Genomic DNA, 19131 nt, shown 5'->3' on the forward strand with positions numbered 1-19131 from the left:
ATTAAACTTAAATAGTTATTTACAATTAAAAATTAAACTTACATAATTATAGGGCAATTACTACTACTATTTTCACAACAATTCATATAAGCTCAAAGTGAGTATTATGGCTTGTTCTTACATAGCAATTACTATACTTTCCTAGTTTCCAAATATTATTTTTAATAGAAAAGCGAATTTGCAAGGCAAGAATTTTTATTTATTTATTTGTCTGATTATCATCCAATTAGAAAATTAAAATTTATTTTTCCCAATATATTAAGAAGAGAAAATGATTGCCCCAAACTCTATTTAGAATTACGAAGCTCACAGTCGATCCATCCGCATTCCACGTCACAAAACATTCTCATCTAAACAGCGCGTGCAATAACATCCCATCCGGAGCGCGTGTCAGACAGTACCACCCATCCATAAATATATAAGAGGTGAAATTTGTGCTTTCCCTTTTTCCATTTCATATTTTCTTGTTCGCGGAAGCTCTTTTCTCTTTGCTTACAAATTCTCTCTTCACTCTTCTTTCTAGGGTTTCTAAAATCCTTCGAGATCGGAACTTCAGACTCAAAATTCACGGCTGTTGAGAACGGCGATCCAGTAATTCAAGATGAAGATTTTTGTCAAGACTCTCAAGGGTACTCACTTTGAAATCGAAGTAAAACCTGAAGACATGGTAATAATGTTCACTCCAATTGGATTCTTTCTCTATCTCTTGTGCATTTGAATTCTATTTGATTTGTTTCTGTGTTTAGATTTTTGTATGTGTTGTTTTGAATTCGGATCGTTGTTGTGAAATCTATGTTAGGGTTTTTGTTAATTCTGGTTAGTGCTTTAGGTTTTGAATTCGTACTGATTGGAGTTGAAATCTTTGAATTTATGGTTTAATTTTTAAAATTTGTGCTATGTTAATTTCAATTTTAGCAATTTTGTTGTTTCAAACTTTTTTTTATTTATACTTTACGTGTTTGATGGGTTATGATTTTTGATATTCTTTGCTTAGAGAGGAAGAAAGAATCAGGACATGTTTTTTTTTTTTTTCAGTTCTTTAATTCCTCATGATGCTTTCATACTGGACTAGTGTGCTGCATTTTGATGCTTAATCTTGTAATTGCAAATCATATTTGAATGAAAAATGTCTTAAAGCTGACAATAGTAGTTGTCAGGTTTCTGATGTGAAGAAATGTATTGAGACCGTTCAAGGTTCGGATGTATATCCTGCGGCTCAGCAGATGCTCATTCATCAAGGGAAAGTTCTTAAAGATGGTACTACATTGGAGGAGAACAAAGTTGCAGAGAATAGCTTTGTTGTTATAATGTTGACCAAGGTATTATTCCACTATTTTGTTTTTCAATCTATCTCTACTTTATGTGAATTTAAATTATGTTATTTGGTTGATATTCTGTCCTAATTATTTACTTTATGGACCTACAATATTGCTAGACTAAGAGCTCGTCTGGTGAAGGCTCAACAACAAGTGCACCTAGTAAGGTAACCTGACAGTTGTTTCTTTTTTTACACAGAACCATTAGTTTCTCTATCTTTTTGTGGTAGTTAGTAGTTGCCAGTTTGTGGGTTCATTTTTAGAAATCCTGATGCTAACATCTGCTGGAGTTTCTGGAGATTCAAGTTTATAAGTTCCCAGTTTATCTTTTATTTTTTCTTTTCTTTGATTGGAACTTTGTAAGTTTTGACATGCAAATGTTTGTTCTAAATTTCATTCTACAGTTTATTTTTCTTTGAACCTGAAAGATATTAGGATTTCATGCTATTAGATTTCTAATCAGTTGGAAATGGACTAATTTTAAATTATAACCTTCTGCAATACTTGGCCATTGTTTTTTAAAATAATTCAGAGGGTATATGTTTCAGTTTCAGTGTGTAGAAAAGTTGTCAGTCCTCTGAATATACCTTTTTCTTTCGTTGCATTTTTGAGTTGTTTGTATTACCTCTAGATTTTACTGTTGAGTGTGTATATTGTAATAATATCTCAGTGCTTATTGGTTAAAAGTTAAAACCTATACTTTTGACTACATTTGTATGAAATTTTATTGTTGATTATACCTGTATAGTTTTTGCAGTTTTGTCTTTTGATTAACATTACTGCTGATTCTATCTTCTTGTGAAATCAAGTTCATGTTTGTATCTGTTATTGGTCTGAATTCGAGTGTTTGTTATTGTTAGCCTTAATTACTGAAGGATATTTTACTTTGCATCTCAGCCACCCCAAACAAGTGCCCCCTCTCCTGCTCCTGCTCCTGCAGCTGCTCCCACACCAATATCAACTCCGGCTCCTGTAGCAACACAACCAACGTGAGTTGTGCAGCAGTTGTTTGAACATCTATTCTATTGGTTTTCTTTTCTTCAGTATTTGAAAAGAAGAAATGTAGATATTAAAACCTGCTTCCTATTTCTGAGTTGTCTAATTATTTATCAGACCTGGCGAGCAAGTGACACCTTCTCCTGCTCCTGGCTCAGTTCCTGCTCCAGCTGCTGCTGCTTCAGCCACAGCAGTGTATGTCTACTTCTGTGTTTTTCAGTTTTTATGTGCTTTTTTTTTTATGCCCGATCTTCCTTCTCTTCTATATGTTGTCTTCCTGCGTATTTTGTTTATTCTTTAATCATTTGGTAAATTTGATTGAGCAGGCCAGATGCTGATGTGTATGGCCAAGCAGCATCTAACCTTGTTGCTGGAAACAGCTTAGAAGGAACAATTCAGCAAATTTTGGATATGGGTGGAGGAACCTGGGATAGAGATACTGTTATCCGAGCTTTGCGTGCTGCTTTCAACAACCCTGAGAGAGCTGTTGAATATCTCTATTCTGTAAGTAATATATTTTGATCACTTATTCTGAAGTTGCTCTTGTTGATTATATGAGCATGGATGATTCAGATTAAGTTGTATACTTTATCTTTCATTTTGTTCCTTGAAAGTTTGTGTTGTTGTCACATTCGTTACCAAACACTATTAGGAGTAAGAAAGAAAATATTTTTTTTTGATGTAGCTGCAAATAAAAACCTGGGGTCTTCTTACTGATCTCAGTGTTCATATGTAAATTTATTGTGCTTAATTAGGCTTTTGAATAAAATATTTCAATTTGATGTTATCCTTGACGACCAAAAATCAGGGCATTCCTGAGCAAGCTGACATTCCACCAGTGGCCCGAAGCCCTGCAAATGCACCAGCCACAGATCCTTCATCCCAACCTTTGCAGTCAGTACAACCAACAGCTGCCCCTTCAACCGGGCCTAATGCAAGTCCTTTAGACCTTTTTCCCCAGGTAGTTACCGAGTTTGTTTTATGATCAGTTTCGTTCGAGATCGTAATGTGCTAACGTAAGTGTTGATTTAATATTATGCTAATTTTAATGTCTTAAACAGGGACTTCCAAACATTGGTGGCTCTGGTGCAACTGGTGCTGCCAGTGCTGGGACCCTAGATTTTCTACGGAACAGCCAACAGGTAACTCTTTCTCTATTAAGATTTGGACACTTTATATTAAGCTTCTCTCTGTTGGATATGTGTACTATTTGTCTAACTTTTTTTTTTGTTTGTGTTATTTTCTCAGTTCAACGCTTTGAGGGCAATGGTGCAAGCTAACCCACAAATTTTGCAGGTTTCTTTTCTCTTTTTTGATATATGATTTTCTCTCGCTTATTTTTTAGACTCTTGTGTCATGATTGACTTCCTATGACAGCCAATGCTTCAAGAACTAGGGAAGCAAAATCCTCATCTCATGAGGCTAATCCAGGAGCATCAGGCCGACTTTCTTCGCTTGATAAATGAACCTGTAGAAGGTGGAGAGGGGTGAGTCTTTCTTTTATGTACATAATTTGCAAACATCCATTCATTTATCTTGACTAATTGTGAGATGCGCTGCTTCTATGATTCCAGAAATGTACTTGGGCAGCTTGCTGGGAACATGCCACAGTCTGTAACTGTCACCCCTGAGGAGCGGGAAGCCATTGAACGTGTAAGTCTTTGTTTCATTTGCGACAGAAGCTAAGTTTTGTCTCTTGGTAAACCTTATTGAATATACACTGTTTGCTTAAATGCCAATTTTCTTTTAATCGATATCTGGGGTTTTAAAGCCTTCTAAGTCAGAGTATCAGACATAGATTTGGAATATTTTTAGTACTGGATTCTTAGGGTATTAAAATTTTTAGGGTTGAGAGACATGATATTTCAAGTTCTCTCTTTGTTAACCACTACTTCTTGTCCAAATTTAAATTTAATCACATGTCATGATAGAATAGATGATACTGTGTTTACCGATGAAAAGAAATGCGTTCTTTTCTGCTAATCGATGAAGAAAGTGGTAATACACATAGAAAATAGAAAAGAAGTTCTTCCGAGTTGGGCATAATCTGAATAATAAGTTGTTCCGGCTAAATATAAACTATGCTTATCTTAAATAAGTAAAACAGAATGCTTCTTAGGAACATAATACATCACTTACTGTGTTTGCATGTTAAGCATTGTTTCAGCTGACGAAATTTGCCACACAACTGATATTGTAGTTGATATTTTGACTTGTGTGTGAGCTTTACATGTGTTTTTTTCCCGTAAATGTGTCGTTATCAGCTTGAAGCAATGGGATTTGATCGGGCTCTCGTGTTAGAGGTTTTCTTTGCCTGCAACAAAAATGAGGAGCTCGCTGCAAATTACCTCTTAGATCACATGCACGAGTTCGAGGATTAGATCACTTTCTATATTTGCCTTTTTTTCTCTATCAAGAAAAGAGGTCTCAGAGTAATCTCTCTCCTTCTCTCTCTTTCTCTCTCTCTTATAACATTTTTCTGTTTAGAGCATAATGATGTGGAGTGTGTGGAGTGTAAAAGTTGTATTTTTCTACCTATAATCTCTCTGCCTCTGTTGTTAGGATTCAATTAAAAATAATATATTTATAAAAAATATATAGATGTTTTTATCATTCATTTCCATTGTTGTGTAATACTCTGTTTCAGTTCTATGCTTCAAAGGTGGTTCTAACTTCTAACTATTTTGCCATTTGTTCTCTCTGGTTAACTAATTCAAGTTTATTAATCAATTATGGATTTTATTACTATTTTTTTTACATAAAAAGGTGTGTTTGGAAGTGGTAGTAATTATTAGAGTAGTAATTACACAAATATACTAATTACAGTTTTAAAATACATTTAGATATGAGGTGACAATTGTTTATGATTTTTTTAAATAGTTAGTAATTACACATAAAGATAATAATTTTTATTACTAGAACATTTAAAATGATTTTTTTTAAAATAATTATAGCGTAATTATACTAAATTCTCTTGAGGTCTAATTACTTTTAGTTATACTTAACTTAATTCTAATTCCCTATTGACTTTTCAAATGTATATTAAGAGAAGATGTCTTGTTTTACCTTCATATCTCTTTGCAAACTTTTCCCACCTTTTATGATTCATTTCTTCATGGTTTAGTAAACGTGGTCGACTCAAAATGAAATGTAATAAACATTATTTTGGAAAGATAACTCTCCCTCACAATGGGAAAATGTATCTTCATTATATTTCCTCGTAACCAATTTACTCAATTTAATTAATCAATTCAACATAAATTGAGTCTTTGAATCAACCATTTTACTTGCAAATTGTAAAAATGATACGTTTCTCAATTTAAATTCTTTTTTTGAGTTACACTAAGAGAAAAGAATGCTCAGAACTTGAAACGATTAAGGTATTTTTTTTAGACTAAAGTGTTACTATTAGTTAGCACTTTTTAATATTATTTATTAAATTAAAATATATAAAACTTAGTGTTAAAATATACTCATAACAATTTGACACATTTTATGATGATTTGACATCTTGCCCCTTATCATTTATCTCTTATTATAGACTAGATTTGATTGACCATTTCAAATGTTTGGCGAAGGTGCCACCAATGGAGGAGTTTAGGTGCTTGTAGGAACCTTTCGTGGTGTTGTAGTACAATTTGTGGTTGAAAATTTCATAAATGCGAATTAGACCTTGCATCGCATTGTTAGAAAAATGTTAGTTTAAGTTGTTATTAAATGTTTTAGTGATACTTATATATTGCTTATTGATGTGGTTTGTGGTTTATGTGCTTTGAAAAGAAATGCTCAAATCGTGTTTACGCTCATTTATTGTGTGACTTAGAGCTGTAAAATAGTGACATGCAATGGATTGCACATGGTAGTTTGAGTGGTTTCATCATAGAACTTTTTTTACTTTTTAACTTTAACAAAATGAACTTAATGGATTACTAAAATGGTAAATGTTAAAGAGTGATTTAAAATATACATTCTTGAAAAATAAAAAGTAATTGAAGCTGTAAGTGCATAAACTAAACTACTACCTCATTTTCAAAGAACATGATAGTCACACATAAGTGATGATAAGGTGATCATCATGATCACTTTATGGGTGACACACACATATATTGTGGTCCAATGATACATCATCTCAAGTTTTCAATAATTATATTTGTTTTTTTTAATTATTATATTTTGTTGTTCTTTATGTCATAATCCCCTTAAAATTGTGTGAGAGCCACTCAATATTTGTTCCATGCATTTAAAAATTTCCCAATTTATTTATCATAATTAAATGGACTATATATATTATGTCATTTGCAAGGGATCATAGATAATTGTAGTTTCTTGACATGATTTTTGTGCAAAAAGATGAAATATATCTTGATTGATATTAACCAAATATTGGCTCTATCAATATTGATAGGCACTTGCTTTGATATATATAGGGTAAACCAAATTGATCATTCATGGAAGGAAAAAGAAGGAATTCTCATTTGATATGTACAAGTAATTAAAATTCCTCATACAAAAAAAGAAAGAAAGAAAAACCAAACTTAAAACCATCTATCTATTTATGTTTTTTTTTTTTTTTTTTTTTTTGACAAAGTGATTTAAATCACTCATGAATTTACGACGCCCACGTCCGCCACCGGCACTGGAACCTCCTCGAACCAGGATAGCTCATCGTCTAACCGCAGAGCATGCTTTGCCAACCATGGGCTGCTAAAATCTTAGAGCGAGCCCCATGGGACAAAACTGCCCCCGGAAATTTAGACAATAAAGCTATAACATCTTTAAACAACCCTTCTAACTCAATAAATACTGAAGTTCCACCTGAAAAAAATATCAAAAAACAGCATAAAACTTTAATTAGAAAACTATTCAAACTGAAGAGAATCAACCAACCATAAAGACTAAGCAACTAGATCTCCCTATAAAATACTAGAACTAGCCAAAGGGATTACCCTTTGGCTAGTAACAACTAAATAATAGCATTCTACTTCATAACCTTCATAGGATCCCTATTCTTTACTCTTACCCTTTTAAAATCAAACATAAATAAAATTTTCCTTTTAATACCCATTATTCCTTAAATATTCAAAATATTATATACTAATTATTTTATTTTATCTCTTAAAAATATTACTTATTTATAGACTAAAACATGTCAAAATTCTTAATAAGTCAAATTATTTATTATTTTATTTATAGCGTAAAACATGGTATCTATAATCTTTATTCATCCTAAATTAAACTTAAATTGTATTAATATCCTTAAAACTTAAGATTTCACTTTTCACGTTCAAAAGTACCATTTTCCTAATACCACTTCATCATACATTTAATTAATAATATTAAATTAATATTAATTAATCCAATTCGGTATTATGACATAATGCTTCCTTATTTATTATTTAAATAGATAACCTCCTAATTATTATACCATTCAAATTATTATAAAACTATTCATATTAGTATCTTCCTATACAACTAATAAGGCAATAATCTCAATACTTCATTAGCATTTACTTCCCATTTATTTCAATATCTTCCCAAAAATAAAAAATAAAATAAAACAAAGTATTCTCAATTCACAATTAATGTCCCTACCTCCAATTTATTACAAAATCTCACATTTATAATTTATATACCAAAATTAATATTATGTTATCTATAATAAACTCATATTTATAATTTATATACCCAAAATTAATATTATGTTATCTATAATAAACTAATAAGGAAATAATCTCATAATTATATACCTATTAAATTTTATAATATTTTTACAATTCATGATATCTTGTAATTTTAACCAATCACCCTAAATAATTAGGGACTAGCCATAAATCATGCGCGAAAACCTTAAAAGGCACCAAAGTCATAAATAACGGCGCATCTCATCCATCAAATTTGTACTTCCATTTCTTCCATAAAAAAACTAATATCACTCATCCAGAAATTCTGTAAAAATACAAATAATATAATAATTTTGGTACATTCCCAAAATATTGAGAACAAACCAAATTTTCATAATAATTTGACTTCCCAAATATATCTGAACCAATATATTCTCATTAGACCATTAGTGTTTCCACCTCCCTATTCTCAAGATTCTTATTCTTCAATTTACTTAATTAAGTATAATATTAGAATCTGAGCACTAAAATTCTAAACACTTTCCTTTTATGCTGAAAATTCCTATAAAAAATTAAACCAAAACATAGCTAATAGGAATTAGCGTTTAAAGTAAACCCTCTTAAACATTATTTCAATTTAAAATATTCTTTAAATCATACATTAACCAAAATAATCCTTTTATTCCCACTAATAAATTTGTATAGTACATAACTTATTAACTTTAAAATATTAATGTGTCAAAATTTTCTTATACATTCAATACCGAAAAACGTGAAAATTTAAACAAACTACCCTAAATAATTAGGGGCCCAACCATATAATAGGTGCTAAAGCCTTGTAAGGCGCCAAAGCCATAAATAATGGCGCAAAATAGAACAAAATTAATATAAAACAAACCTATAACAAAAAAAGAAAAACATTGAAAAAAGAAAGAATAAAAAACGAGTTGTGAAACCAAAAAGAAAGAAAAATATTGAACTCATTTACAGCAACAAACGATAGACAAAGAAAATTAAAATAGAAAACTCTTAAGGTAACTTGAACAATGAATCTGATCAAGAGGTATTAAACTACAGAAAAGTTGCTTCAGAAACGTGATCACTGGTCCTTAATATAACCAATTCTTTCACGAATCACACATATTATATCAAACAGTATATACACCAACTAAAACACTATCACAAATCACATATCGAAATACGGCTATATAAAATGGAATGAATTTAGTCTACAAAAAAGAAAAAAAGAAAACCATAGAGAGAGATATTTACCGTGATAGTTTGTTGGAGGATCAAAACGATGGAGAAACAAGTATTGGAGATGCGATCTACTCGATGCTTATTTTGATTGACACCTTTACAATAATTATTTATCACTATTTCTCTACATATTCATATTCATATATCATACAAAAACTTAATAATACATCTTCTAAAAAGATCTACAGATGCATTTCTTATTTGTTTCAGTATCTCAGAGAATTTTTTTAATTTTATTTTTTTTATAATCGTATACGTTGTAGTTATTTATGACATTTCACATGCAAGAGACTGTTTACACCCTATTTCTTACGTTGTTATATTTTTCCAAATCTCTTAAAATTTTACAAAATATCTTAAATCACTACAACATAGACGATTATAAAAAAAATAAACTGAAAAATTCTTTCAGATACCAAAACAAATAGAAGTTCATCGATAAATTTATTGTAAGAAAATATTAGAAAATATTATAGAAGTATTCTATATCATATAAATATAAATATGTAGAAGTAGAACTAGAAGAAGATGATGTTGTGCAACGTTGTGTGTCTCTATCAAAAACTCATTACTAGTGGTGGTCACTATTCCACCACAAGGGAAACCATTTCCAAATTTTGAACTTATTACTTTTGTCCCAACCAACCCACATGACTCACTCACTAGTACTCTACTAGCTAATTCTAAATTATTTGTATATAGTGTTTGGTTATGGGTTTAATTTGAAAGGTGGTACTTACATATAGATTAAAACCAAACCACTGTTTGGTTGGTTCGGACAGAAAAGATTCTATAGAGTAAAAGTGGGGCGGTTGTTTGTTTGTTTGGTGATGATGATGATAACTTTTAACTTTGAACTATATACATAGGAATAATAAGAAGCTTCAAGTTGAATCACCCACTTGTCTCTTTCTTAAGTGCCATATATATATAAATATATATTTTATTAATTAAGATATATCCTGTTAAAAAGTAGTGTCTCATACTGTGTTAAATTACTCAAAATTTGACACGTCAATTAATTTTTTATTTATAAAAAAATTAAACCTCTAATTGAGTCAACAAAAGTAGTTAAAATATTTAAAATAAATTAGATTAGTTGATGTGTCAAATTTTAATTAGTTTAACACAATATAAGACACCAATTTTTAACAGGAGATTTTGATTCATATTGTATGCGCAATATCACAATTTTCAGGACAAACAGACACGTGAAGGAAAGCACGAACCCAAGAACTACAACTGTCTTTCTCTTTCATATTATATTATCTAATTATATCTATTGTTATTGGGCACTAGTGATGTCCAGTACCTTTTAAGGTAATCTCTTACAATTATTTAGCGATATTCATTTATATGAAATCTGATATTTAGTTATACTAATAGCATTATAACACTGAGGAAGATACTAGACATCAATAATGCATTTTAATAATTCTCCTTCCAGGAAAAAACTGGTTTACAACAATTATAAGTTGGACCATCAAATAGAGTAGTATATGCATGTTTACTAATAAATAATTGAATGAATGGTAAGTTAGCTATTCACTTACTTTATTAAAATTAAAAAAGAGATCGAGTGTTAGGGTATCAACCTAAGTCCTACATCAGAAGAATAAGTAAGCATTGTCTTGAATATAAATGTTCCACTTAGTATGAAATCTTTTGGAAATGTACCTTAAAACAAAATTGTAAGGGTCTAGGCCCAAACCTAACAAGGTGAAAGAACAGGAAGAAATTACATTTAAGGGTGGCAAAACGTGTCATCGTGTCGTGTTCGTGTCATATTTTATGTGACCCGCTTTATATTTCGTGTCAAGCGTGTCGACCCGTTTTTTAACTCGTGTCTAATTATCTCAACCCTAACTCGACCCGTAAAAAATCGTATCGTATTCGTGTCGACCCACTGTGACCCGTTTTGCTATTATTAAAGCTAAAATTGTAGAGAAAATTAATAAATTTAAGATCCATTAAAAAACTTATATACATTTATGTATATATAGTTTGTTATATGTAATAAAAATTAAAAAAAAAATTAATTTCATGTTAAAGAAAATTAAATTTAAAATTTTTTAACTTAACATTGAATCACTAAATATATATTTTTATATAATTATATTATTATTATTAATTTTTTATTTTATTATATTTAAAAAAAAATCGTGTCAAACGTGTCACATTCGTGTTAAGCGGGTCGTGTCGTGTTTGACCCGTTTTTATTTCGTGTCAAGTCGTGTTGACCCTTTTTCGACCTACATCTAATTTTCCCGACCCTAACCCGTAAAATTCGTGTCGTGTTTGTGTGCCGTGTCGAAACCCGTTTTGCCACCCCTAATTACATTGTATACCCACTTTACTTTACTTGTTTTAATTTTTACATCTATTTTTATATTTTTTTAGATATACCCACTTTTATGGATGATGTTTCCATTAGACCCCTTAGGTTATGTAAATTTACTAAATTATATGCTAGACTTAAGTAGAGAGTGAGGATATATTAGACAATCCACTCAAAAAAAGTGAGTATATTTTAATAAAAAAACAATGAGGGTATTTTTGATTAATAGATACAAAAAAGAGATATTTTTTAACTTATTCCAAAGAACAGAGTCTAATAAGGAGAACTTGATTAATTAAATAAGAAATAAAAGAAAATAATTATTTCGCTCACCAATTTTTTAAAAGGGTAATAACGTTTATTTATTTTTATTTTATTTTTTAATATTAAATATATAATGATGATTTTATTCTTTAAAATATGTCTTATAAAATAATAATTATATACTATAATTTGACTCAAAATAACACTTTAATCAATTTAAATATTCTGATTACGTTTTCTAATAAAGTAAATAAGATAAATTATTATTATTCTATTTCTAAATAATTTTACTAAATAAAATATTATAAATATTGATTTCGATTATTTTTTATTTATTTCATCATATTTCTCTATAATTTATTTGTGCTAATATTTTTTTTTTTTTGATAAAAATAATATTCTTATGAAGTCCTTATAAAGTTTAGAAATGCCTTAAACTAAATGATTTCATACATCTTCACTTTCCTATTATACAAATATACATTTATATTTGAAGGACAATGTCCTATTATATAATATATATATCCTCGTATATTTTCATTTTAAGTAGCAAACACAAATTGAAACCTTCACATATTAAATATCATTATTTTTTTTATATGTTAAATATTATTATATATAAAATGTGTCTATGTTAAAGTAGATAGCATTAATTAAGCTTTCTCCACTAAATATCTCATACATTTATTTTCCAAGTTATTATAAATTGAAACTTTTAACCAAACTACGTACGTATGCAACACAAATAGTTTCACAATTATATAAATATATATATATATATATATATATAAATGAACATTCATGTATTAATTGAAAAAAACTTCTACAATAATTTACTAAAATTAACAAGCAATTCATATATGATTACATGATTTAGTTCTTTCCATTATAATAAACAATAATAATATATACTCTTTCTATATTTCTATAACATCATATCGATAATTCAATATCAATCTTATAAATCAATAAATTAAAAAACATTTTTTCAGCCATATTTGTAACTTTTTTGTGACTAAATGTAAATTTTAGTTACAACAAAAAATTATTTGTAACAAACATAGTATTTAGATATAAATTACTAAAAATACATTTTAGGCTAATTAATAATTTTTTCCCCTGAACTTTGGCATGTACTAAATCGTGTCCCTGAACTTTTTTGGTCGTTAAAATTTCCCCAAAAACTATTGAGATTGTTAAATTTAAGGACTTTTGTCTAATTTTAGTAAAAAAAATTCTAACATGGATGAAAGTTCAAGGGACATGATTTAATACATATCAAAGTTTGAGGGACATGATTTAGTAGATATCAAAGTCTGGGGAGCATGGTTTAGTACATAAACAATCACTGAAACAGTAAAATTGAATGAAATTAGACAAAAGTCCTTAAATTTAACAATCTCAATAGTTCGGGGAAATTTTTGACGGCCAAATAAGTTCAGAGCCTACATTTTATTACAACAAATCATAACTTTTATGACTAGTATTTTTAGTTACAATTTTTTTTAGTCACAATATAAAAATAATAATAATTTATAATTAGTTATAATTATTTTAAATTTTATTTTTAATAAAAATAAGATTTTTTTTTTTTTTTGTAATGGTTTAATTTAGTCAAAATAAGTTGGTTGTGGATGACAGTTAACAATTAATCAAATTATTAATTAGACTAGGGCATGCATTAAATAAATCGAAAGCTCTGTTGATAGAAACTTGATATATCATAGAAAAATAACTTTATTTTCCACAATTATTTGATCGTTCCTTTTCTTTAGGCAATTAATCACTTCAAATTAGGTAGACACTCTTAAATTTTTAAACAGAAATAATAAAATGCCAAAACGCAATCTCTTTTGGGGACCTTCAATTATTTGATATGAAATGATCAAATTAATAACACATTATGTTTCTCTACACGTTTGTTTGGTTGTAAGGTCTAATATATTAGTCCAAATTTTATGGTACACCTCTTAAAAATGTATGTTTCCATGTATATTTTTCGTGTTTTCGATATCTAGATAGTTTTAATCTTATTTTTTTTTTCGATAATGTGTATTGTAATTATGTAAGACATCGATCTTACAAATTTTTGAAAATTTAGAATAGTTTAACATGTTGAAAAAAATGTTTAAATAGTTTATTGTATGCATACTTATTTTAAATTTGTATACAATATAATATTTAAACATTACTTTTTGTATTATAAATTATTGGAGTTTATCAAAACTTTACTAAGTATTTTAAATAAATATAATACATACACTCATATGAAAGAAATTCTTTAGGAATGCATTATAAAATTACTTTATAATAATTTAAAAATACATAATGTACACAAAATTTGTACCAAAATACATCATATAATAAAGGATTACTTTTTCCAACTGCAAATCTCATTATTAGATATGATTCACTTAAAAAAATATTAATTATTTTATAAGGAAAATCGGGATAGATTAAACTAACAAAGGTATGTAATAACAATATATAAACAATGAAGAATTTTTTTTCATTTATAAAATTTATTATCTAGAGATACTTCAAAAGAACTAGGCAATAAAAATTTAATATCATGAAAAAAAACCTTACTATTTTATCATTGAATATATTAATTTTGTGCATATTTTATGATTAGTGAATATACTAAATAACAAACATAATTGGTCAAAAGTTGATGGAGGAGAATTGAAGAAGAGAAATTGTATATGATTTTGGTATAAGTATTAATGGTCCCTAGAAAGGTGTCAAAATCATCACCATAAAAACCTCAACCAAAATAAGAACCAAAACAGTCATATAATCTGAGTTTGGTTGTTTCAAAGTGAATGGGATGGGACCACTTGGCCCATTTGTGGCTTTCTTGGGCCCCACTTGTTGGCCCAACCCACTTGGGCTACCAACGTGTACCAACCGACCCATCACTATAACACTTGCTACCGTAACCAAACAGAATAATAATTACATACAACACTTTTTTTTTTGTTTTACATTTTATCTTTTTTTTTATATAGTATTTTATAAAAATATAAAAAAAAACAGAAAAACATAAAAATAATAAAAAAAACAACAATAAAATAACATCAAAATAACATGAGAGATAATATACAAATAACAAAAATTAACAAGAATACAACATAAAAATATATTAAAAGATCGTATTTTATGTAAATAATATCTAAGAACCGTAAAAATATTAAAGCATATTTGGTATTGTATTCCGTTTTTTTCAATTTTTTTTTTTAGAAATGAGAACAAAAAGTAGTTTTTGAAGTTTTTAAAACACAAGTCATGTTTGGTTAATATTTTTTAAAAACAATATTGACCAAAAGTGAATTGGTTTTTGTAACTTGTTTCCTGAAAACTGTTTTAATAAAATAAAGTCAAACAAGCCAAATTGTTTTCAAAAAATAATTTTCTGTTTTTAAAAATAAAAAATAATTCTTTTAGTTATGATTCAAACATGCACTTAAAAACTCCCTACAAATTATATTTTTGTAATTTTTTTTAATTATCCCTTATTTCTAATCATCATTTTCATCCATTTTGGAAACCATTTCATTATTATTTAATTTTAAATCGACTTAACTAAATTAATTATTTGCCGATATATTTGAACTAACTAAGCTAAGCTAGTAGTAATCATTATAATTTAAAATAAGAGTTTATACATATTTGGTCACTTTCGGCTTAAATATAATAATTATACAAACTGAATATTTATTTTGTACATTAGTAATTAAAAATGATATTATATTCTCATCAGCTCAGTTATCAACAACCAAAATTTATATAATTTTTATCATAATTGAATTGATAGTATATATTACATATACATATTTTGGAATCAATTTACAAAACAAAATATCTTATTTGTACATATGAATAATATTGTTGCATATAATTTATGCTATTATAGATTTTTATTTCTTATACTTTCACATGTACTAAATTATACAATTTAAATTTTTTTAATCATTAAAATTTTTTCTAAACTATTGAGATTGTTGGATTTAAAGATTTTTGTTCAATTTCATTTAATTTGACCAATTCAGTGATTATTTATGTACTAAATTATATTTCCAGACTTTAATATATACTAAATCATACCCCTTAAATTTTAACATGTACCAAATCTTATATCACTGAACTTTCATCCACGTTAGACTTTTCTTACTAAATATTAGAAAAAAAAAAAATTTAAATCCAACAATTTTAATAATTTAAATAAAATTTTTAACAACCTTAAAAATTTAAGAGGCATAATTTACTATATGTAAAATTTTAAAGACAAAAATACTAATTAATCTATAACTTATGCATATTCACATTCTGAATAGTTTTTATGTACTATAATAAGTCACGAGATTATGGACAGCATATTATATATTTGGCATGTGGACAAAAATAAATAATGACAATGATTTTACACTAACCACCAAATTAATGATATATATATCAGCTATTTTTTCATGCCAAATCAATTTATAAATAGACAAATATTTTAACATTTTATTTTTGGATCTAATCCCATCTTAATTAATACTAATCCTAAGATCTCTTATATTTCATTATTTTTTATTTTCACCAAAATCTAACTTCTAAATATAAGGTTAGTACTTGAGAGTTACATCATTGCTGGCGTCATCATAGTTTGTATAATATTTATATATATATGTATGTATATATGCATGATTTGAAATTGGATGATAATATATTGATGGTGAAATGCAGTTTCTCACCACCACCTATATATATAGGGAAATTTCAATTTTTGACCCTAATAAAATACTCCATTTCAAAATATATACCCTCCACTAATTTATACAAATTAATTCCACTATTACTCATTTGTACCCAAAATACCCCTCAAATTTAATTTTCCTATTCACACTCTCTTTCCGTCTTTCCCTCTCTTTCACTCTCTCTCTCTCTCTCTCTCTCTCTCTCTCTCTCTCTCTCTCTCTCTCTGTCGTTCCATCTCTCTCTCTGTCGTTCCCTATCCCTCTTCGACATCGACCCAACATCACGACCCACTCCGGCCATCCACCCACGTCCCCGACCCACTCCGGCCATCCACCCACGACCCCGACCCAACCACGAACCACCACGGACCACCACCACGACCCAGTGACCACCACGAACCACCACGAACCACCACGGACCACAAAACGTCGCCACCACCACCACCCGTGATCGTCGACACCGAACAGAGGCCTTCGCCACCACGAGCAGTACCCGTCGCCACCACCACCCGTGATCATTAAAAGGTAATGTTTATGTTTTGAGAAAAAAATACATTTTTCATAGATTTGGATGCCAATTATTGCATGTTGTTGAGATTAGTGGATTTTGTGTAGCATTTGTGATCTTTAGGTTGTAGATTGTAGTGTTTCAATGAAATCTGTGTAAATTACAGGGTTGTCGATGACATGTCGATAGGTTGTCGATAGGATGTCGATAGATTGAGTGTCTGTTTGAATGTTACTGTAATTTGTATGTCGATAGGATATCGCTTGTATGTCGATAGGATGTCGACTGGTATTTTAAGAGTATTTCTGCCCTATATTGTCGACGACTTGTCGACAGTATGTCGATGGTATGTCGATTAAATGAACATGTTGATTGTTAGGTTGTATTGTCGACTGAATGTCGACTGTATGTCGACAGTATGTCGATATATTGTGTAATTGTTATTTGTTTGAATTGTCGACTGAATGTCGACAGGATGTCGACATTTTGTCGACATGAAAGTATTTTGTCTGCTTTTGATAATGTCGACATGTATGTTTTGAAATTTTTGTGTGCTTACTGTTAGATAATGTCGACTGAATATCGACATGATGTCGATGTTATGTCGACCATTTTAAATTTTTTTAGCAGCTTTATTTATTTGTTTTTTTGTTTTTTCAGATGGCTCCCAGACTCATTATTCCAGCACCCGAGCATTTCACTGGCCGCGTCACATATAGGGGCACTGGAATTTTTGCAAAAATTAAAGCTCTTGTATTCTACCTATCTCTTACTCTTAAAAATTTCTCTTATTCTCTTAAGTTTGAAATATGGCCCCAAGAAAGAACGGCAAATTCCCCATCCTAACTCCTGAAGAGCTGAAGCAGGAGCCTGATGTTGGCATAGTTACTCCTGCAATGCAGAAAGTTTTGGACGCCGCTCGAGCTTTCGAAAGAGAACGAAATGGTAACGAGTTCAGGTTCATGCAACTTGAAAGAGAATTTTGCAAAACTGGTGTATGGCCGGCTCCACCACCTGGGTTCCCCGAAGGATGCCGTCGTTGAAATCGGGCATCTTCAACGTAAACCAAGTGAAGCCTGGAACATTATGCAAGTATTGCAAGGCTCACCCACAAGCCAAAGAATTTAAAAAAAAATAATTTCTTATGTTATGGTTTGTGGTGAGTTTTATTTAATGTTTGTTTTTTTTTTTATGAACTTTTATTTTCTGTTTTTTTTTTTTTTTATGTTTTTTTATGTTATTTTTAATGAACTTTATTTTCTGTTAATGTTATGTTTATGTTTATGTTTTATCCACGGTATTTTTCCATTGCATCGATATTTTGTCGACATCATGTCGACAAAATATCGACAACTTCTTAAAAAAAAACAAAAATGCTTGTTGTCGACATTCGTCGACAAACATGTCGACAAAATGTCGACAAATAGTTAATCCCAAGTTGGTTGCATGATGTCGACAACATGTCGACATCATGTCGACATAACGTCGATAATGGTCGTCACTGACCTTTCCTTTGTAATCATCGACAAACCATCGACATATCATCGACATATCATCGATAACACTGGAAAACCCAGAAATCGACTGAAAACCAGATCTGCCAGATCTCAACAATTTCAGACCAAAAAACAGCAGTTCCAACAATAAACACACGTATAACAATTTTAAACTACATAAAGTCAAACAAAATGCTTAAAATACAACTTACCCATTATAATGGTGTAAGATTCTTGAGTGATGTTGTATTGTGCTTCGGTTTTCCACCAACACCCACCGAGAAAACAACCATGCAACAGCAAATAAAGAGAGTGGGACGGATAGAGGGAAATTTTTTCATAAATTTTTCAATTTTTTCCTAGAGAGAGAGAGTGGTGCACGAGAAAATACAAGGCCCATTTTGTCATTTAACAAAACACAAGTGCCTAATCAGAATTTTGAATAATAATGGTCGAAATAGTATTTCTATTTATATATATATATATATATAGGTATGTATGAATGATTTGAAATTGGATGATAATATATTGACGGTGAAATGCAGGTTCTCACCACCACCTTTATATATATATATATATATATATATATA

The 19131-nt window shown here is 29.3% G+C and overlaps 1 protein-coding gene across 1 annotated transcript; it reads left to right on the plus strand.

Moving 5' to 3' along the window:
• The first annotated feature begins 444 nt into the window (after positions 1-444).
• Positions 445-4929, plus strand: LOC115713928 (ubiquitin receptor RAD23c). The gene is made up of 12 exons (XM_030642408.2): positions 445-667; positions 1158-1319; positions 1436-1483; positions 2214-2305; positions 2430-2507; positions 2639-2816; positions 3121-3273; positions 3374-3454; positions 3561-3608; positions 3690-3799; positions 3887-3965; positions 4577-4929. The coding sequence occupies exons 1-12, from the start codon at positions 602-604 to the stop codon at positions 4691-4693; spliced, it is 1212 nt and encodes a 403-aa protein (XP_030498268.2). The 5' UTR covers positions 445-601; the 3' UTR covers positions 4694-4929.
• The last annotated feature ends 14202 nt before the right edge of the window (positions 4930-19131 follow it).

Source organism: Cannabis sativa, chromosome 4 (assembly GCF_029168945.1).
Source record: "Cannabis sativa cultivar Pink pepper isolate KNU-18-1 chromosome 4, ASM2916894v1, whole genome shotgun sequence".
NCBI lineage: Eukaryota > Viridiplantae > Streptophyta > Magnoliopsida > Rosales > Cannabaceae > Cannabis > Cannabis sativa.

Coding starts and splice junctions, on each gene's coding strand:
- LOC115713928 (XM_030642408.2), top strand. CDS start 602: ATGAAGATTTTTGTCAAGACTCTCAAGGGTACTCACTTTGAAATCGAA. Junction 1,320..1,435: donor TTGTTATAATGTTGACCAAG/GTATTATTCCAC, acceptor CAATATTGCTAG/ACTAAGAGCTCGTCTGGTGA. Junction 2,817..3,120: donor CTGTTGAATATCTCTATTCT/GTAAGTAATATA, acceptor ACCAAAAATCAG/GGCATTCCTGAGCAAGCTGA.